Source organism: Heloderma suspectum, chromosome 11, assembly GCF_057233095.1.
Source record: "Heloderma suspectum isolate Gila_16-S chromosome 11, 16-S_ref, whole genome shotgun sequence".
Lineage (NCBI taxonomy): Eukaryota > Metazoa > Chordata > Lepidosauria > Squamata > Helodermatidae > Heloderma > Heloderma suspectum.
Window position 1 is genome coordinate 2,168,856 of NC_139468.1, and position 20,634 is coordinate 2,189,489.

The following is a 20,634-nucleotide window of genomic DNA, read 5'->3' on the forward strand; positions in this document are numbered from 1 at the left end:
ATAAATAGGGAAAGTAAAAACAGAAGGCCAAGTGAAAAAAGGAACATGCAGCGGCCTGGATGAACAGCGCAGGCTGGCAGGGCCCAGGTTCCAGCTCAGTCGCTGTCGGCGTCTCCATTTAAAAGAATCTTGGATATAAATGGCAGCCTGTGTGTGGCAGTGGTGGTGGGTGTAATTTGCATGTTGGGTATCAAAAGACCAGACAAACAAGCTCATCTAAAAGCAAACAAAAGACCAAACAAAGGTGCCATCTAAAAGCAAAATCTCCCTGCAGTGTCTCACCAGACAGATCCAGACCATTATTTAGTCTTGCAACAAAACCCACCTCTGGCACCTTAAAGAAAAACAGATTTGCAACACAGTCTTACACATGTTTACTCAAAAGTCAGCCTTGCTGTGTTCCATGGGACCGTGTCCAGCTGATGCCTCCTGTGCATTAGCTTCATAGGGACAGGGGGAGGCCTGCCCTGAAATGTTAGAAATTCTCAGAACGTTGCAGAATGCGTTCATCCTGAACTCTCTGGCTGCCAGTAAATAAGACACCAAGTGATGTCATTCCACCCCCACCCTCTGACACACTGCCACTATAAACCATACATTGTTCCTTTTTACAATCTTGCTCCAAAATATGTCAAAATCAGTAGAGCTTTCTGCTGATCTCTGAGGATGTCAGATCTGGCTGAGTGTGATTAGGATGCAGACAGGATGTTTCCGGGTTGTCTTCTCTCATAATACCTGGAAGCTGGGCAGCTGGTGTGAGTTGCGATTATGCAGAGTAAAGGGGAAGCTGAAAGCAGTGGGGACGTCCGTGGAAGCCCTGGAGCGCTGAGCACCAGGCTTGGGAGGAGTAAATGTCATTTCCTGCTGTTGTCCGTCCACCTGCGTTTCCCTCCCTGACTTGCCTTTTGATGTTCAAGCCACCCCCGCCACGGCCACTGCGTGTAGCAGCTCAGCCAGAGGCCTCCAAGCATGGAAGCACATCTCTGTGAAAGCCCCTTGCGTCTCGGGGAGCACTTGTGTCTGTCGCTCCCCGGTGTAGTGCTTGAAGCCTGAGCTAAACGAAGGGGGTGAGTGGCGGACCCCTTGCAACTTGGCGCCCCAAGCTGGCCAGTGGTCAGAAAGTGAGGTGCACGTGTTCCTGCAGCCATGGAAGCGGGGCGGGGGGGGGGGCTCTGCTTCCAGAAGCCTGGACGATGGATCAAGGGCTGCGGTTGCTGCCCTGTTTCATGGCCGCTTGCACCCATTTCCAGCATGGCAAGTGGAGTTTGAAAATCACCAACTGGAACAGAAGTTGACCTTGTTCTGCTTTTGAATGGTGATCTGGGGCATGTTCATAGCCAACTGGCATAATGTGATGCGTGCTCCTCCAGCAGAAAATGGGAGCCCCTCCGATGAGCTTAGATCAATGGGGAGGTGAGGCAGGTCTGCTGACTTCCTAGGCCTGGAGGGACGCGCCCTGATGCGTGTGTCAAGGGGCCGGTGGGAGCAGAGCCACATCCTCCTCTCGGTGATCCACCGGCTGCTGGAGCTGGCTGACGTCCACAAGGGCTGCGGAGGGCTCTGGCACCTCTCCGAACGTGGCTTCTGCGTGTGTCTAGCTGTGAGACGAGGGGCTTTGCATGTTAACAGGCAGCCAGGACTCCTGGCGGGTGGGAGCCGGGGCTGATGGGCCATCTGTGCTATGGCTAGGTGCATGCTTCAGCATCTTGAACAGTACTCCTGAAGGGCAGCGCAAGAGTTAGGCCGACACATGCTTGGAAATGCCTGCCACCTCTGTGACAGAGAGACAGGACTGGCTGCAGACCCGGCCACACGTACATGCTCATTGCCGCGTCAGGTGTGAGATGGCTCTTGGGCCTTGTGCCTGCAGCGCAGTCGCTGGAGAGGAGGGCGCCCCGGAGCATGCCTCAGCCTCTGAGCTGTTTCCATCCTGGCGCATGGCCCGGGTCCAGGGGCCCATCCAGCGTGCCAAGCTTCCTGGACCGCCACGCCCCTTTGCCCTGGCCAGCTGCCATTCGGGGCGCCCCGGCTTTGGTGCAGTTTTCCCCCACCCTGAAAGGTCGGAATGCCTCCCCCAGGGCTCAGTCGCTCGCCGCAGGAGCTTTAGGATAACACAGGCGGGTGCTTCTGTCCCTGCTCTTCTGCCTCGGCCCCACCTGCTACTGGAATGTCGGAATGTCTCCAAGATGGAGTTCGGCCCTCCTGCCGAAAGAGGTTCTGCCTCTCTGGTTGACGGGGGCGGGGAGTGAGCTGGCGTGAGTTGGACACTGATGTGTGCCGAAAGAGGTGGCAGTGAAAAGTCGCAATGGCCCCCTGCTCTTGATTCTCAACCCTCTTTCGTCTTGAGAGGAGGGATGATATGAGATGGCTGATGGCCCAAACTAACTGGGCAAGATCTGTGCCTGGAAGTGGCTGCTGACTGAGAAGCTGGGCAAAAACAACGAACGGAAAGGTCCTGGACCGCCTTGTTCATGTAGCCAGAGCACTCTCCTGGCCTAGGGAGCTCGGCACCATGTCAGTGGAGCCTGGAGGTCACTGCTGGGCAGTCTGCGGCTGAACTGTCACCCGATAGTAACACTTAGGGACGATTTGGTGCGTCTTGGAGAGAGTTTGCCATCTTCCACATCTCTCATGGAGTTTATCAGTGTTTTGCTTGAGTGTTATGCTAAGCATTTGCTCTCCTTTTGCGGGTGTGGTAATTCTGTGCCTGACCTGAAATTCTTGCATCCACCCCCCTGAGTACGTAACTTCTTTTTAAAGTAAACGTTATTGTGAAGAATCAAGTAAACAGCATTTAATCTTGAAGGCTCATGTCTGTAGTAAGTGGACCTTTCTCTGAACATTGGATAAATGCAAAACCGCAAAGAATCTACCTGTTTATCTACAACTGGCATAATTTGAGATGAGAATGTTCAGCGTTCGGAGTATCTGGCCTTGGCTTTTCGCTCCTGTTTCCTTCCCTTCCATGGGCAATGAAAATGCCAGGTGCTCAAGATAAGCTTCCTGGCATTGACCCAAAAGCTGAGTCAGCAGGAAGAGCGTGGTCAAGTCAACTTTTTTGCAGACTTCTGAGCTGATGTGGATCAAATTGCAGGCCCCAAAGTGTGAGCAGATGTAGGGAAGGGATTTCCTGCTCTGTGCACGCCACAGAGTGGGGCTTTGGCTGTTTGCTTCCTCATGAGGAGAAGCGGGCATGTCTGGCAGCAGGGAAAAGGATCAAAACCCTGATGATGCATTTATTCCAGACTGCGTTTGGTGCTTAAAAAACATTAGCTGCTGTACGTGTGTGTTTAATTGTAATTGTCAGGGTTGGATCGGAGCCCATAGAGCCTCAAAGCAGTTCTGATTCTGAGGAAGAGATAGAAACCGTGGGAGAGGAACCCACGCGCTGTTCAGAGGCACTCCCATAGGGAGAGCTCCTCCCTGATCACATTCCTGAGAGTGGTAGCGACCCTGGCAGGCAGGGGGAGGGACAACTGGAGCTTCGGGACTCTAGGCGCTAGCGCAGGGACAAGCAGGAGATGGAGGCGCTCAGCCTGCTTGGCGCGACGTCAACAGCTGCACCCCGATGCCCCATGGGAAAGGGGTGGACTGTCTCCTCCTAGTCCTTAAGTTCAGAGGCTTCCCGCCCTTTCCCTCCAAATGGAGACCAACTGATTCCCCAAGGCTAGAAACTCCTGGTAGGCAACTCTCTTAGGTTTCCCTCATTAGGCTCACGCAATTAGCATCTGTAAGCGTCATTAGGTTGAATGGAAATAAAGCCTTGGAAAAGAGCCCTATCGTCTGTGTGTTGATTCTGGCTACTTGAGGATTTCAGAAGGCAGCAGGGGCGCTCCTGACAGTAATATTCATGTTTTTGTAATACTGTAAGCCACCTTGGGATGGCAGTGCGCCCTGAAAGGCGGGTTAAAAATCTTTTCAGTAAACAAACAAACAAACAAATAAATAAACAGTGGCCATATTTGCCTCATGCAAACTTTAACAAACCTGCCCCCAACTCTACTACTTTGGGAAATGACAAGATATTGTTTCTGTTTAACGGGTAGCATTAAGGGCCAAGGAAAGGCAGACAAACTGGTCCAGGCTACCCATCCCTATGTAAGCCCCATGGAAATGAAGGGGGCAGTATGAGAATCCCACTGTGACATTGCACCCCTCCCATCCCCTTCTGTTCGGGTTGAGTTCCAGGTCAGTCACTGTATGTGGTGATGCATTTTGGCTTTTCCACCTTTGCTGCCCAATAGTCTTAGGCCGCCCCATACATAAGTTATGAAAATACCGATCAGCTCACTTCCTTCTCTCTCCCCTTTACAGAGCTTGAGCCGATGTGAATGATGGAGTCCTACTTTGGCAGTTTCAGGCACGTGCAGCAGCAGCAGCAGGATAGCAGGATCCATCTGAAGCTCACAAACGATGAGGCCAAGAATGCAGTGAGTGCGACGGCTGGGTCCTACGGAGTCAGCATCCGGGTCCAGGGGATTGGTGGCCACCCATACATTGTGCTCAACAATACAGAGGGATGTTGGTCCGAAAACCACTTGGCACCTGGAAATGGCCAGCAAGTTGCATCTCAGCCACTTAATAGCCCAGTGCTGGATTCCAGTTCTGCTCCTGAAACCGAGAAGAGAACTGATGAAGACAGACAGTTTTGGGGAACTTATAATGTCCCACCAAGTCTGTCTAAGAACCTGAAGCAGGCTGGCATGGATAAGGGAGAGGACAGCCTCTCGGCCCTCAAAGCTGGGCTCCCACTGGCCTCCAGTCTGTTGAACTTCCAGAGGCATCCAGAGCTTCTGCAGCCGTATGATCCTGAAAATAATATCCTGGATCTGGGAAGCTGTCAGCCACCCCTTTTCAGCCAGGGCAAATCTCTTGCAGATGAACAGGAACCAGACACCAAGCCCTGGAGCTCAGCACTGAAGGTTGTATCATTAAATAAAACGACCCTCCAGTGTGCAGAATTGTCCAAATCAAAACCCAAAACGGTGAATTTGACCAAGCCAGCCATGGGGGAAGAGCTAAGCAAGGAGGAATCAGAATGCACCAGTGTTGTCGGCAGTCCTGATGGAGTGCATGAATCACTTGAATCGCTTTCTTCCAGTGGAGGGTCTCTATGTGCTGTAAGCCCATCTACCTACCAGGAAACAAGAAAGTGTAGACCTGACCTCCTTCCTTTCCGCAGACAAGATTCAGCTGGATCAATCCTGAGTGGTTCGCGGCGATCATCGTCATCAGCCACTCCAACCTCTGCAGCTTCCTTGTACAAGTTCTTCCTGGATGACCAAGAATGTGCCATCTATGCAGATAATGTTAACCGGCATGAAAACAGAAGGTATGTCCCGTTTTTGCCTGGGACTGGTCGTGATATCGACACTGGCTGCATTCCTGCAGTTGATCAACTTATAGAAAAGTTCGACAAGAAAGTTGGCCCCCAAAGGAGAGGCCGATTGGGAATCCGGAACAGGATTCACCCAGATGATCGAAAGCGGTCGAGGAGTGTAGACAGTGCCTTACCCAGCGGCCTCAAAGTGAATCCCAGTGGTTTAGATAAATGTAGTAAAAGTTTGGGAATGTCGTCTGAACACCTGCTGCAGCCCTCCACAGCTTGCCTTCAGAAGCCGCTGTCTCCAGGCAAGAAGTCGGCATCTCTTGGGGAGCAAGTGGCCCCTCGGGCTGTGGGCAGAGTCCCAGCGGCGGCAGCGGTGGCAGATTGTCCCAGCCACCATTTTAATTCTTTGCAGTATCATAAGCAAAGTAGGGTTGCCGGTGAGAGTTTTGCTTCCAAGTCATCCACACTTCCGGTCCAGGGTAACAGAAATGAAAATAAAATGGTGACTTCCGCTCTCTTGTTGCCGAACCGCAAGGCATCTCAGAAAATTTCTGTGAAGACTTTTGCCTCTGCCTCAGATGTTCAGGTAACTCTGCAAGTGTGTGGTGTGTTTGCATGGCCCAGTGTCGGGACGGTTGCTGCCCTCTGCCGAGGCAGCCCTGGCAGTGTGAGTGGGATGGCCACTTTCACCTGTGTCTTCTAGTGACAGCCATCCAAGGCTGAAAAACTTGGCAAATGGCTTTTGTGCTCGGGGAGCCGGGGCCTAGCGCAGGACAGTGGAGGCACATGAGGAGGCATTGTGGAATGGTGAATAATCCGAGATTTTAAGCAGCTTGCTTTCCCAAGGCAAAGTGTCAAGCAGAATTGAAAGGGCACGGCGTCCATTTTTCCCTGGGCCAAGGCCATTCCTCCTCCTCCCCCATATGCTGTTTCCTTAGCACATGGTCCAAGAGGTGTGTTTCACTTGGGCTCCCTTGCTACGCCACAAAGGATCCCGGAGTGGAATGCCTGGCTCGGGAGCAGTGCCCAGAGTTGGCTCCAGCCACGGGCAACCCACATATTGGGTTCCAGGATCCTCTACAGCATTGCCAAGGCTCCGCAGAACACCTCTTGGGTCACATGGGGCAGCTACTTGGGGCACCAAAGCGTCCTGGGCGCACCCTCTTTGGGGCCTAGGGGCGGCAGCCCTGTTAGAAGCAAAAGGCTTTCATTGCGTCTGATAGATCCCCGGCTTTCTGTTTCCAGGTCACTCCTGATCTTCTGAAGGGCCAGCAAGAAATTGCACAGCAAACCAATGAGGAAACAGCGAAGCAGATTCTCTACAACTATCTCAAGGAAGGGTGAGTGGACTGGCACAGGCATGGACTTCGTGGAGGCAGCGTTAGCTGGAGGGCTTGAAGAGATGAGCGTTGGGGATTGAGGTGCGCTGTCCCAGTTAAAGTTGTGTTCCCCTGGGTGCAGATTCTTCGAGTGGCCTCGCCTTCCTCCTTGGTCTCTCTGATTGACCCCCAGGGTAACATTCCTCTCTGATACTAACCTGCTAGCGCATATCCGTGGCTGAATGCCTTTCCATAAGAATATCCGCGGCTGAATGCCTTTCCATAAGAAGGCCGCTGGAGGGTTTGGGGCTTCCGGCTGTTTGAGTGACCACGAGGCACCCCGAGTCCCGGCCGACATTTGTTCCCCTTTCAGAAGCAGTGAAAACGATGATGCCACAAAGAGGAAAGTCAACTTGGTGTTTGAGAAAATCCAGACTCTGAAGTCCAGAGCGGCTGGGAGCACGCAGGTAAACACACTGGGGAAGCGACGTTGCCTCCTGAACGTTCTGATCCTGATCAAGATCCATGAGACCGCTGTGGGAGGGGCAAAGTCACTGCACAAGATCTAGCTGCCTGGGGGGACACATGGGGATGCTGATGCACAGGGAGCTCAGCACAAGCCAGGCCGGTCCTTCTTCCTCAAGCTCCTTCCAGAGAATAGGGAAGCCTCAGCAAAGCTTGGTGTGTGCGTCGGAGCACCGTGAGCCTGCACATTGCATCTTTTGATGTATTTTTTCTAGTCCAGATCCCTGTTTCATGTGGACGCTGGTGGTTAGCCAAGCACCTCCAGATCCAGGTGTTAGGAACAGATTTGGATTCTTCTGTGGCCCAGATCAAGGACTGTGTGAAATACAGACCTGATGCAATGGTCTGTACAACCATACATCTTCCTCATGTGTCTGTTGGTAGTGGTGATGGTTTGCCTGTTAGTAGGGCACCATTGCACATCAGTCCCACAGAGGGACATCTCCTGTATCTCCGGGTTCAACAGAAACATCGTGCTTTGCAGCTGGGAGACTTCACGTGTTTGGCTGTGAGTGAGGAAGTGGAGAGAGATGGTGGGGTTCGGGTTGAGAGGGGAACTCCGAGGCTCCCCGGGAGCTGTGACCGGGCCGGGAGCAGGGACGGACAGTTCGCCAAGTCTTCCAGGGAGCTGTTGGAAAGCGGGAGCGTTTCCTGGTATCGAAAAGGAAGTCCTAGTTGGGCCCAGTGCTAGCCCAGAGGGCCAGTTCCAGGCGTGGAGGGCCCCTCGCCAAGGCGGTCTCTGCCGGGCCTGGCAGCAGTGGACAGCCGAGCTGCAGTGGGCTCAGCGTGGTTTGGGGCCACAACGTGCCTGGAACGTCCCACAACACCTTGGCGTGGCGCTGCCTCAGGGCATCCTGGGAAATCAAAACGGCAGCTCCCAGGGCCAGCAGCCCAGGGTAGGAGGCCCGGGGCGGGAGGCCCGGGGCAGGCCTTGGCATAGGGGTGGGCCTCGGCACGCCACAAGGCCTGCGTCTAAGGTATGGAAAAGGCAGAGGCTGCCCTAGGCGGCCTGTTTCGGAACAGAGGGTGGCGCTGCACACGCTTCCGTGGCAAGAATGCTGTCAGCCTTTCATGGGGTGCACTGTGCTGACAGAAAGACTCCCTCCTCCCTCGCCGCGCGCACATGCGAAATGCCTCGGGGACACCCATGCGCCTCGGACAAGTCTCACACAAACAGTCCCCGCAGCCTCGCACGCTGCTACCCCCCAACTGCTCTCACCCCCCCACGCACCACAGACACAGGTCCCTCCGCGAGGCCCCCGGGCTTGTTGTGCAGCTGTGCCGGAGCGTCTCTTGCCACCCTGCGTGTCCCGATGAGCTCCCTCAGAAAGGGCCATATGGAGACGTTCAGTGTGAACCAGTGTCGTTTAATTGCAGGCCTCTGATACCTCGGCCGAAGTCAAGGTTTTGGTGGAACAGAAGAAGGAGCTGGAGAAGGAAGTTTCTGAGCTACAGAGGAAGCTGGATTTGGAAGTCAGGGTAGGGCCCCCCTCCCCTAGTTATTCCATCAGTGTTGAAAAGCTGGAGAAATGTTCCTTAATGGCGCACAGCAGATCACTCCGTGAAAAGTGTAGGTTATTACATTTGAATTGTTATCCTGGATCTGTAGCCCTGTTTACATGGGCAAGGAATCCGGGGCCTTTTGTGGCTGCTTCAGCCATGCCTGCACCGCATCAGGGAGCCTGTGGCTCAGTGAGGAGCGCCTGCCCTGCCACAGAGGCCCCGGCGCAGCCCACAGCATCTCCCGTGGAAAGGGTCCCCAGCATGCCAGTGTGAAGTGATGCACGATGGGGCAGAAACTCCCAACTTCACATATACGCTGGTGGGATCTGAGCTGGCCAAGAAAAGGATCTTGGGGCTGTGGTGGACAGCTCAGTGGCAACATTGGCCCTGTGTAAAAAAAGGCAAATACCAGGTTGGGCATAATTAGGAAAGGCACTGAAAATGAAATGGCTGATATCATACTTCCCCCCTGGACTTGGCTACTAGCCCTGATGGCTCTGTGCTACCTCCAGGGTCAGAGGCAGTATGCCAACATACACCAGTGGCTGGGGAACATGGGCGGGAGGGTGGTGCTGCATTCCTGTCCTGCTTCTGGGTCTCCCGTGGGGAGCTGGTTGGCCACTGTGTGAACAGGATGCTGGACTGGATGAGCCCATGGCCTGATCCAGCATCAGGGCTCTTCTGATGTTCTGACATTCAGCAGCAGGTGATGGGAAAGAACCTGGCCCCCAAGGGAACGGCTGCTGCCAGTCAGAGCAGGCAGTGCTGGGCTGGAAGGGCCCTAGTCTTGGGCGGGGCCTTGGCTCAGAAGCAGAGTACCTGCGCCTTGCGTGCCGGAGGTCCCCAGTTCAACTCCTGGGAGCATCTCGGTCGAAACAGGCCAGGCAGCAGGTGACAGGAGGACCCTGGAGAGCCATCGCTGCCCGTCAGAGCAGGCAGTAGTGGGCTGGATGGGCCAGGAGCCTGACTTGGCATCAGCTGGAGGTGGGGCTGTGCCTGTGGCGCCCACCGCCATGCGTACAAAGCACACTTCGGGATCCCAGCTGTGAGCTGGCCAGGCTACGCCTCCGGCTCCAGTGGATCCCTGCAAACCTTGTGGCCTCCAGGAGGTCTGGCCTGCAGCTCCCATCAGCACAGCCAGTGGTGAGGCATGAAGGGAGTTGCAGGCCAAGGCATCTGGAAGGGCGCAGGGTGGCTGTCCCTGCTGCACATGGCCTTATCTCCAAAGGGTCATCCCCTGTGTAAATCAGTATCACGTGTGGCCCTTGTCTCAGAAACTTGGTGTCCCTGAAAAACAGGGCAGAGGGTCTTCACGCTGCCACCCCTCCCTCCCTCCCTCCCTCCCTCCTCGCACCGTTTCTCAACAATGCCGATGTCCACTGTTTAGAATCAGCAGAATATCCGGGACCAGCAAGACGCGACCGAAGCACAGCTGCGGGAGCTTCAGCAGCAGCTCGAGGCGAGTGTGGAGGACAGAGACTCCTTCAGAAGGCGGCTGGAGGAGAGCGAGAAGGACCTGCGGCACAACCTGGAGGAGTGAGTTGGGGGCGGAAAGGCAGCCGGTGCAATTGGCTCCCCTTTGCAGTCACCCCAAGCGGTCTGCGGATCACATTTTGAGGTCTCTCCCTTGTTTGCAGCACAGCCCTGGAAGGATCCAGGCTTCTGGGCACACTGGAGCGTTTCATCCAGGTCCCTCAGGAGCGGCCCTCCATGCGCCACAATACCTGGGTTTCCTCCCTGTCGTCTGTCTCCCTTCTGCCATCTCAGTTTCTTTCCAGCTGGGCCCTGCCCCTCTCGTGACCAGCCCTGAACCCACAGTGACCGCCTTTTTAGGAGGGCATCTTAACCATGGGGCCGCTGCTTCTCCTTTGCATGCCTCCACTTGGGGCTTGGCTGCTTCCCTCCTCTCCAGCCCCATAGCTGCATGGCTTCCCCTCCTTGCACTAAGCTGGGGGAGAGCAAAAGATGGCGGGGGGGGGCAGCTGTCAGAATCTTGGAAAGCAGGGAGGAAAGAGAGGGTGGCAGCCAAGGCCCCTGTCCCCCGCCCCACCTTGCCCTGGGGGTAGCAGATCAACTCAGTGACTGTTGCTGCAGCTTTGCTGCTTGTTGGGTTCCTCCCTCTTAAATAGGGATGGGAACATCTGGCCCGTGAGCCAGATGCGGCCCCCAGGGCTCCCCATCCAGCGAGATTCTTCTTCTGTTACAGCCAGTCAATGACTGGAGATAAGAGGGCATTTAAAGGCATTTAAACATTAAATACCCTGCTCTTAAGTACCCTGCATAGAGCTGGGCTGTGCCTTTGTAGGCAGGGAAGCTGTTGCACTGAGCTTACTCCTGAGCTTACTCCTGAGTAGACATGGACAGAATTGAGCTGTGCTTTGTATGCTTTGTGGGAAAAGGTCCAAATTGGTAAGAACTACACCTGGCCCCACCCGCTTGGCTTCCTCTGTCGTTGGCCCCTCTCCGTGCCCTTGCCCTGCCCACTGCTGGAATGCGGCCCCCGAAACCCTTCCCTCCTTGGAACCTGGCCTCTGGGCCGAAAAGGGTGTCCCACCCGCTGCCTTGAATCCATCTTGGACTGAGTCGAGCAGGTAATTTTGCACACTGAGGTCCACCGCTGGCATCCTTCCTCAGTGTCGGCTGTCCCACATCTCATGGTTGCTTTGGGGGCTCAGGGAGAATGGTGATGCCAAGCGAGCTCCTGCCTATCTGTAGGCAGATGGATTGCCTGCACTGCCACAACTTGCGGGTGTAACTGGGGTAATGGCCTGACCCCTAGTTTTGGGGGAACTGAAAAATGTCCTGTGTTTCTAGGACTTCCTGCTTTGCTGAGGCAATCAGAAGCAAAGCCCTTTTCTGTCCTTTCTGGATAATAGCTGAAATGCTCTCAACTCCTTCCAGCCCTCTTCTCATATTAAATTTATAGTCTACTTTATAGATCTAAAAATGAATAAATAACTCAAAATAACTTGCAAAACCAGCAATAAAATTGCAACACATCGTAGTTACTTATTTATTCCATTTGTTCTCCACTTTGCACCAAGAACATTGTACTCAAGTTGGCTAACAGACATAGGATCTTTAAAAGCAGATAGATAAAAACTTGGTTATAAACAATAACAATACATTAAAAACACAGATAAAAACATACAAAAATTACTGAATAAAAATAGCGCCCAACTCAACGGACCAGCTCACACATCAGAGGCCTGCTTGAATAAGAACATATTTGCCTGCTGGTGGAAAGTCAGCAGAGAGGGAGCCAACCTAGCCTCCCTCCTCAGGGAGTTCCACAGCCTGGGAGTGGCCACCAAGAAGACCCTCTCTTGTGACACCACCAAACATGCCTCTGATGGTCGCGGGACCAACAGAACGGCCTGCCCTGAAGACCATTAGACCTGGGCAGGCTCATATGGGAAAAAGTGGCCTTCCAAGTTGCCTGGTCCCAAGTCATATAGGCCTTTATAGGTCATAACCAGCACTCTGAATTGTGCCTCGGAACAGTCAGTGAAACTGTTGTACGTACTCAAACATCCCTAAAGCTTTGAAAAATACTAACCAGTAAAGCCAATACCAAAATAACATCAGAAATGACAGCAGCGGTCCCCCTTATCCTGTGGTCCCTCTCAAAGATCTCTCAAATAGACCAGTCTTGAGCATTTACTTGAATGTATGGCAAGAGCTCATGAAAGGCCCCTGCCTTGGGTGAGGGGAATCAGAGGTGGGGAGAGGCCCAGCACCAAGACAGCCCCAAGCTTCTGTTCTCTGTTACCTGAAAGGTGGGGACCTCTTTGTCCCTCCTCCGAGGCGCAGCAGTCAAGAATGTTTCTCAGAAATGTCACTGACACCTGGAGTAATAAGGGCAATGCGACGCCTCAAAGACATGATTTTCCTCTCCCTTTGGAGGCTTTTCCAAGTGAAAATGGAGAGGGAGCAGCACCAGACAGAAATCCGGGACCTGCAGGACCAGCTTTCTGAGATGCATGATGAACTGGATGGCGCAAAGCACGCGGAGGACGGCGAGAGAGAGCTGCTTGCTGAGGTGAGCTGCGGTGGGGCAGCCGGAGGGTGGGCTGTGTGAGCAAGTGCGTGGGGGTGGGTGGGAGTGAGCTTTGTGCTTTCAAAAGAAGGGGCAGAACTGAGCAGGCCTGGTTTTAATGGTGTTTAAAAATACCTTTCCCGAACGTTTTAGCTTCCTGTGTAATTGCAGAATCCTCAGTGTTTATCATTTCCATGTGTGGCCAGATCTCTCTTGGAATACCCGCTCTTCAGGAGCAGCTGCCTGTTGAAGGGTGCCACCTTTCATGAGACGTATGTGTGACAAGTAAACTCTGCGTGCCTGTTGGGTGCTCCGCTGGCAGAAACCTAAGAGCTGTTTGTCCAGGAGAAGTCTCTGTTTAGGGAAGTTCTTGCAGAGGCAGCATTCGGCAGCAGGTTTCCTAGCCAGGACTGCTTGAGCTCCCTCCATCGCTGATTTGCATTCTGTGCTGTTCTCAGGGGACTTTTTGACCCTACAGAGTCATGCCTCTGAAGTCAAGTAGGGTTTAGCACATTCCTGATGAGAGATCACCTGGAATGCTGTTCAGAGTCCTTGGAAGAGGAGCCAGATGGAAATCTCTTGCATACATCATTCATAACGCTGCTTCACCACATTAGCTTGCATGTCAAAGGTTGGCTGGTGCTGTGTGTGCTCAGCCCTGGAGTGAGCCTTCACCAGTCTCGGGTCCCTGGGGCCAGCTGCTGGAGCTGGGGCTCATGGTTCTGGCAGAGGGCCATGCAGGACAGGGCCTGGGAGACGTGTGAAGTGCCTCTTGACCTTTTTTTAAACAAAGACATCTTCAAGTGGGGATTGGAGATGCTTACCTGTTTTCCTCTGGGCCAATTATCTGATAGAATTTGCCCCCACCTGTTTGGCTTCTTTCTTCCACAGGAGAAAAATGTACATGGACCCCCAGTATCTTTTTCCTCTCCAAAGAGAAAAGCTGCTGGGGATGATTTTGACTGGGAAAACAGCTCCTTGGGGAGCAGAGAAGTGCCCCCTGCCACTTCCTGCTGCTGCTCCCATCAGACCAAGGGCCCCCCGTGTCTGTGTCCAAACTAAAAGAAGCCCGGAGGCCGCGTGGCATCCCATGGGGACCTGGGCTGGAGCTGCACAAGGGCAAGGACGTGAGCCGGAGCCCGAAGCAGAGCAGGCAGAAGGTCCTGCTCCGTTGGCCAGGGAGGGAAGGGCAGGCGTCCCGGCTCCTGCTCTTTACTCCAGAAGCTTCATCCTGCCTGCCAGTTACAGGTGCTGATGTGTCAGGAATGACTCTAAGCGTGTGGAGGTGTCTGGCAGCTCAGATTTGAAATCAGAATGGGAACAGCGAGAACAGAGGGAGGCCCCCTCCCCAGTGAGCTGACATACGGCGAGACTTTCTTCCCAAGACCTTGACAGACAGATGGCCCAGGCTGAACTGCTCCCCTGTTCTTCCACCATGAGAACTCAAGTTTTGGAGGAGGAGGAGGGCAAGCGGCATGACTTGAGAGATGCTAGGGTCTGTCGCAGATCGTAGTGGGAAAAGTGAGGGGCAGGGCTCAGGCGCTCCGCCAGGTTGGCCACTCATGGAAGTCAATGTAGAGGGAGCCACCCTAAGGGAGGGGCATCCCTGCAAAGCAAGTCTGGCTGTGAAGTTCGTGGCCAGACTGTTGGCAACTCCTCTAACTTCCACTTCGCCTCCTCTACTGATATTCGTAGACGTGTGGATTAGCTGGTTCTATGCAGTCTGAGAGTTTCCTAGAATCTTCATTTGTACAGAAGCTAGTCTTTAACTAATAAAATAGAGTTAGCCTGAAACCTTGTTTGCTGGAGCATGTTGAGTGCGGAGGGAGAGGACGAAGGAACGTGACATGATGTTCCCCACGCACCTCTGTTCCCTTCCGCACCTGGAGAGGGCCCTGAGGCTGCCACAAGCCCAGTCCCTGGTTGCTCAGCACAGTTGGTCTCAGCCGTGAGTCCCTGGCACTGGCTGCAACTCCGAGGGCCTTGGAAATGCATTCACACTAACCGTGGCTTTGAGATGCTTCTGTGCTTGATCGTTTGTCTGTTTGTTTCAGCCAGCCTCCCCCAACCTGGTGCCCTCTAGATGTGCAGGCCTGCAAATCCCATCATCCCCAGCCAACTTAAGCAGCACAAGCTGGAAGGTGCCTTCTAATGTCTCTCTCCTTGAATGGGCTTAGGAGCTGATGCAGCTGAAAGAGGACCTGCAGGCCATCCTGATGGCCAAAGAGCAGCAGGAAGATGTCCTGAGGAAGCGAGAGCGGGAGCTCACTGCTTTGAAGGGGGCCCTGAAGGAAGAAGTGTCCAGCCATGACCATGAGATGGACCGGCTGAAGGAAGAGCACGACCAGGAGCTCCGGATGCTGAGAGGCACTCTGGAGGAAGCCACGGAGGTCAGTAGGGTGCGAGCCCAATGGTGTGTGCAGCTGGGGCTCTAGCCAATGGGGGGCACGGAGCGGGAGCCGCAGGCTGAGAAGAGCAGGGACCAGTCAGCAGTGTCCCCCGCCCCGTATTAAAAATAGTATGCTATTAAAAATAGCCTCCCCTGCTGCCTGCACCTGCCGGCTCCCCCTCTGCTGCTGCCACACTTGGTTGCATCTAAGCACAGCTGGTGGGGGGAGGGGGGAGGCTGGGAGCTGCAGGACTTTTTTCTGTCTAGACATGTATGGGATTGCACCCTTACTCACTCACTCTTAAACTGAATCCAAACCGACATTCTTTGTGCAGTGTACAATACATTAAAAACAAGGCACAAATAATAAAACAAGGTAAAAACAGTGCAAAATAAAACCAAGAAAAAATCATCAGCAGAAAATAAAAACGTTACACCATCATAAACCAAACTGAAACCACCAGCAGAATAAAGGCACTACAAAGAGCTCTGAAAATGCCTGGGAAAATAAAAAGGTATTTACCTGGTGCCAGAAAGATGACAAGACAGGCACCAAGCAAGCCTCTCTGGGGAGAGCATTCTGCAAACGGGGGGCCACCACGGAAAAGGCCCTCTCCTTAGTACCCACCTACCTGGCTTCATTTGGCTGGGGAGCCTGGAGAAGGGTCTCAGGCAATGGTCTCAGTGTCTGGACAAGTGAATATGGGAGGAGACAATCCTTCAGGTAACCTCCCCCAAGCAGTTGAGGGCTTTGAAAGTTGAATTGGACCCAGAAACAGACGGGCAGCCAGTGGAGACAGAGACATAATGGCATGATACGATCACATCGGCCCGCCTTGTGACTCGCTGCACTTTTCAAGGATGCTCTCCCCTGCACATGGCCCTGCTTCCCATCTCCCGCCCAGCTGTGCTCCTGAGCTCGCTTCCACCTCGTCAGGCCCCTCAGTCTCAGGGCATTGCGGTCCCCAAGTCCTTGGGGGCAGTGGCTGCTCCCACCTGCGGCCCCTGCTCTCTGTTACGTCCCTGCCCAGCAGCATCTCTTGAGGAGGAGGCCTGACCCCCAGGTGCAGGCCTTGTCATTACTCCTCTTCTTGCTGCTGCCGCCGCTATTTCTTAATCACCTTTCTCTTCAAATAAGACTTAAGGCAACTTACAACAAGGATAAAAGATGCAAATGTTAAAACAGTTAAAAACAATCTTCACTAAAATACAGCAACCCCATAAACCACTCAAATGTCAGAGACAAGCCAACAGTCCAACTGGGGCATATTAAACAGCCCATCATATGCCATGCCTGGGAATAGAGGAAAACCTGGGGTGAAAAGATGGCAGTGTTGGCCTAAGGCGGGCCTCGCTGGGGAGAGTGTTCCACAGTCGGGAGCCACCACCGAGAAGGTCCTCTCCCTTGCTGCCAGCCTCCAAACCTGCTTTGGAGGAGGGCTCAGATGTGGATCGTAGTGTCCGGGTAGGTCATCTGTGGAGAGGCTCTCTGCCAGGTGTTGTGGTCCTGAGCTGCGTCAGGCTCTATAGGTCAAGAACAGCACCTTGATTGATCTTGGAACTGTATAGGTGTTCTCCTTGCCATTAAACCCGTCTCGCTGGAGCATCTGCGGTTCTCAAGGGCGCCGCAGGTCTTTCTGAACACCCAGCTCCCTGTTCCAAACTTGACCTCGATCCTAGGTGACCACATTGATCAGCAAGCTGCGTTCGGGTTCCTGAGTTCTCTTGGCGGGCTGTTCCTTTTTAAAGACTGGACTGTTGGGAACGAGTTGCTGACAAAGGGACTCTGCCACCTTTGCAACAAGGCGAGAGTGTTGTGTGCAACAGCCAGGCAGGCGCTGTGCCATATGCTTCGATGGGCCTCCCTGCCCAGGACAGGCCCAGCGTGCTCCCTGCGCCCTCCCCACCAGGACCGGAGGCCCGATTCCTGCCCAGTCCTCCTTCCTTTGTGTGTCCGGGTGTGAGTCTGCCAGTGCTTATGGGGAGCGTCCATGCGCTGCGCCAGCGGTGTCCACGGATCAGATGTGCAGGTGAGGTTGTCCGCCTGCCTGGCGCTTGCTGAACTGGTGCACTCCCCACTGTCCTCCCCACGTCTCAGTGTTGATCACAGCTTTTGCTCTGTACTGAGCAGCCTTCCCTACATGCGCCTAGCCCGTGGGGGGGGAGCGGAGCGTGGCCCTCGAGTGGAAAGGGGAGCGCTGGCAAAGCAGTGTGTGTCGGAGTCCATGATCTCCATCTCCAGCCCCCGCGGCTTCCCAAGGCGCTGCCTGGCAGCTGGCTGCTTCGTGGGCGGAGCCACAGGGGCCACGGGCAGGAGAGGGTGCGTGCGTTGGTGCCACACCCATCCGGGAGGAAAGATGCGTCTGGTGTCTGGGCTTAACGGGGGGCTGTAAATAGCCATTCTCGACTCTGAGGCAGCCCTGGCCTTTGATTGTGCGGGGAGCGGGCAGGGCGTGGGTGACGGGTCCCTCTGCCACCGCTCCCCACCTGTGAGGGGGCAGCTGGCCTGTCTGGAGCAGGGCAGGGCAGTTTGTGGCCCTCCCAGTGCTCTGGCCTGCAACGCCCGTCAGCCCTCCCGTCAGCAGGCCGTTGGCTGTGCTGATGGGAGTTGCAGGCCAAAGTAGGCCGCAGGGGGCAACAGCTGGGGCCCAGGCGCACGAGGGGGCTGCAGCGTTGCCCAGGGGAGGCGCAACGGCCTTGATGCTGAGCGCGAGGGTCTCCTGGCAAGAGCCGGGTGCTCTCCCGGCTGCTCCGCCTCTGTGCGCTGCTTTTGCAGCTCAGGTCCATCTCTATGAGGGCCCAGTGATCCCTCGGGGCGGGGGGCACAGCTCAGCAGCAGAGCCCCTGTGTGGACAGCAGGAGATCCCCGGTCGAGTCCCCAGCCTCTCCCAGCAAGAGGCTCCGATGGCGCTGGGGCGGGCAAGGAAAGCCTCAGGCCTCGAGAGGCCCTGGAGCGCCGGTCAGGCGGTGTGGGAGCGCCGGGCTGGTGGGAGACGTTGCCCCTGGGGCTGGTGGGCAGTGCCCACCCTTCCTCCTGCTGCCCTGGAGTGGGGATTTGGGTTGGCCCAGGACCTGTAGGCACTCGAGCAGAAGGGTGAGAACCCCTCTGGCAGGAGTGAGGATGGAGCCCAGGCCACCAGGACGCTGTCCTGCACAAGGCCTGGGAGCAGCCGCCTCTCAGCCGGGGAGAGCACCTGCTCTGCGTGCAGAGTGCCCCAGGATCCCGAGGGACAGGAGCCCCCGGGCAGCTGCTGCCAGCCAAGGTCGTTGGTGCTGGACTGGGGGACAGATTGTCCGACTGGTGTTGAGGCAGCTTTGCCGGTCCCAGTGGACTGTGGCCCTCCATGTGCGGGCGTGGGGGGTATGTGGGGAAAGGAGGCCAGAACTGCCGCAGGGGTCCGCTGACCAGGGGCCCCTGGAGCGGCTCCTCTTCCCCACTGCACCCGGCTTGTTCACCTGCCCCTCGCTCCGGCGTGGCCAACGGCGGTGGTGAGACGGAGGAGCAGCAGATGCCACAGCTGGCTTTCTCCCGCCTCTCTGCCTGCTGGGCACGCCGGTGGCAGCAACGACAAGAAGGAGGCGGAGGAGCGAGAGCAGCGGGTGGCCGTGGCAGGGAGCGGGCCAACCCACAGAGGGAGGGGCCCATGGGGGAGCCTTGCCCGGGCCCCCCAGCGGCTGGAGCTGGCCTGGTGACTGGCACATGCAATCAACTGTGGGGCCAACTGAACCTGGCAGGAGCAAGATGCACAGTCGCCCTCCCGCTAGAGCCTCGGCTGGCTTTTACGTGCTGCGCGTAAGGGCTGATCCATGCTCACCAGCTGACCTGCTTCTTGTTCCCTACAGAGCGCCCTTGTGAAACAGAGTCCGGGTGTGTCCACGTGGAAATCCACGCAAAGGTCTTGGGTAGCCGTTAGGCGAAGCCTGCAAGGCGCAGGAGGTGGGCTCACGTTGTCCCATGAAACACTCCGTGGCAACGTGAAGGCTGCTTGGCAGCTTCGGGGGGGGGGGGGTTGCATGTTGGTGTGTCGCAGCAACAGCAACAAAGAGTCTCGGGGCTCCTTGAGGACTAGCCCATTTATTGTGACACACAAGCTTTCGTGAACATAGTTCACTCCCTGTGAGTTTGGCTTGTTCTGCGTCCGGAAGTGTGTGATGGGATGATCTGCTTAGTTGTCATGATTGGCTGAAAGATCTGTAAGTTGATTGCCCAAGAGATACTTGTATTAGCAGATTTTTAAAAATGATTGATTCCATATGGGTTAAAACGCCCATTGCAAAATCACGCAATTCTTCTTGTTTCCCAAGCTGGCATTATTTCTATCTGGTGGTTACTTTTAAGGCACCTTGTAAAATTCTCCCATGCTAACTTTTTTGGGATAACTCAGGGTGTTTATTTTAAATAATAAGCATACTGTTTCAACGGCCCAAATTCACAGAGGTGTTGAACTCTTTTCAGTTATTTCCATCTGTTTCAGCTGGAACCTCTGTTTGTGATTCTGCTATTGGGTCCTTCATCCTTCTCTTGCCTATTCCCGTGCTATTTACAGCCCTGGATACCACGCGAGTGTGTTTAGAGGGTGTTTCTTCCGCTCCAGAGAGCATGTGAAATGGCTCCCAGCGGTGCTGATTTTTTGGTGCCTTTAGGGGAGGCAGACATGTCTGACCCACTGGGCTCTTTGGGGCAGCTCCACTTCATTTCTGTGGGGCTTGCACAAGAGAACTTCTCGGTGGACTGTGTGACAGGTCTCCCTTTTGTCCCTGCAGGAACTCCAATAGCCAAATCAAAGCACAGACGAGAGGCTTCTGTTGTCCACGACCCGTTAATCCTTTCACTTCAATGAGTCATACAGATGCTGATTGTCAGTAACTCACAGTCTACAACAGAAAAGCCCTCAGGGAGTTCAAAGGGTAACCAGGAAGATTGGAAGTTGCCTACCATTCGAGAAAAGGTGGGCACGCTTCCCTGACTTAAGGGGTGGGGATCTCCTCTGTCTCGTGAGGTCTCTACTCGTAGCTGTTCCTGCCAGACCAGTCGGGCAGATCGTCTCAGCTCCGCCCCGGCCATCTCTCTCTTGGCCCTGCGTCTGTGCCTGGCATCTAAGAATTTGGGCTGTCCAAGCCCCACCTCTCCCTGTTCACTGACTCTGATGGGGGGGGGTGAACAGAGGCCCTCCCCACCCAACTGGACTATGGAAACCTGAGGAGTCTGCCCCTCCCTGTCTGGAAGAGCCTGGGAAATTTCCTGCCCCACGTTTTGCAGTTCCTCTTCGGACTCTGAGCTACTCTGCCACTGCCTCTGCTCAGAGGCACCCCTGACACTGTGCTTTGCAGCGGTTGATTGGAGGAGTCTCTAGGGTACCCAGATTTTTTTGGTGCTCTCCCTGGTCTTGGATTCAATCCAAGCCTTAATCCTCAGGGGGGGCTCAATTCTGCTGCAGCCCAGCCTCTCTCTTGTCCTCAGGCTGCTACAGAAGCAAGCAGGATGCCTCCGCCTGATGGTGCTGCGCATCAGAGTCTGTGAAGCTCGTAC

The 20,634-nt window shown here is 54.9% G+C and overlaps 1 protein-coding gene across 2 annotated transcripts in view; it reads left to right on the top strand.

Annotated features, from left to right (window-relative positions):
* CGNL1 (cingulin like 1) overlaps positions 1 to 20,634 on the top strand; it is an 88,857-nt gene that overhangs the window by 30,899 nt on the left and 37,324 nt on the right. Inside the window, exons 2-8 of one of the 2 annotated variants that reach the window (XM_084816579.1) lie at positions 4,315 to 5,915; positions 6,575 to 6,669; positions 7,022 to 7,115; positions 8,551 to 8,652; positions 10,064 to 10,212; positions 12,583 to 12,718; positions 14,893 to 15,105. In XM_084816579.1, the coding sequence (XP_084672705.1) occupies positions 4,332 to 5,915; positions 6,575 to 6,669; positions 7,022 to 7,115; positions 8,551 to 8,652; positions 10,064 to 10,212; positions 12,583 to 12,718; positions 14,893 to 15,105 (2,373 nt within the window). In that variant the 5' untranslated portion in view covers positions 4,315 to 4,331. The remainder of the gene's footprint in view (positions 1 to 4,314; positions 5,916 to 6,574; positions 6,670 to 7,021; positions 7,116 to 8,550; positions 8,653 to 10,063; positions 10,213 to 12,582; positions 12,719 to 14,892; positions 15,106 to 20,634) is intronic. The other variant, XM_084816580.1, reaches the window with a different exon arrangement.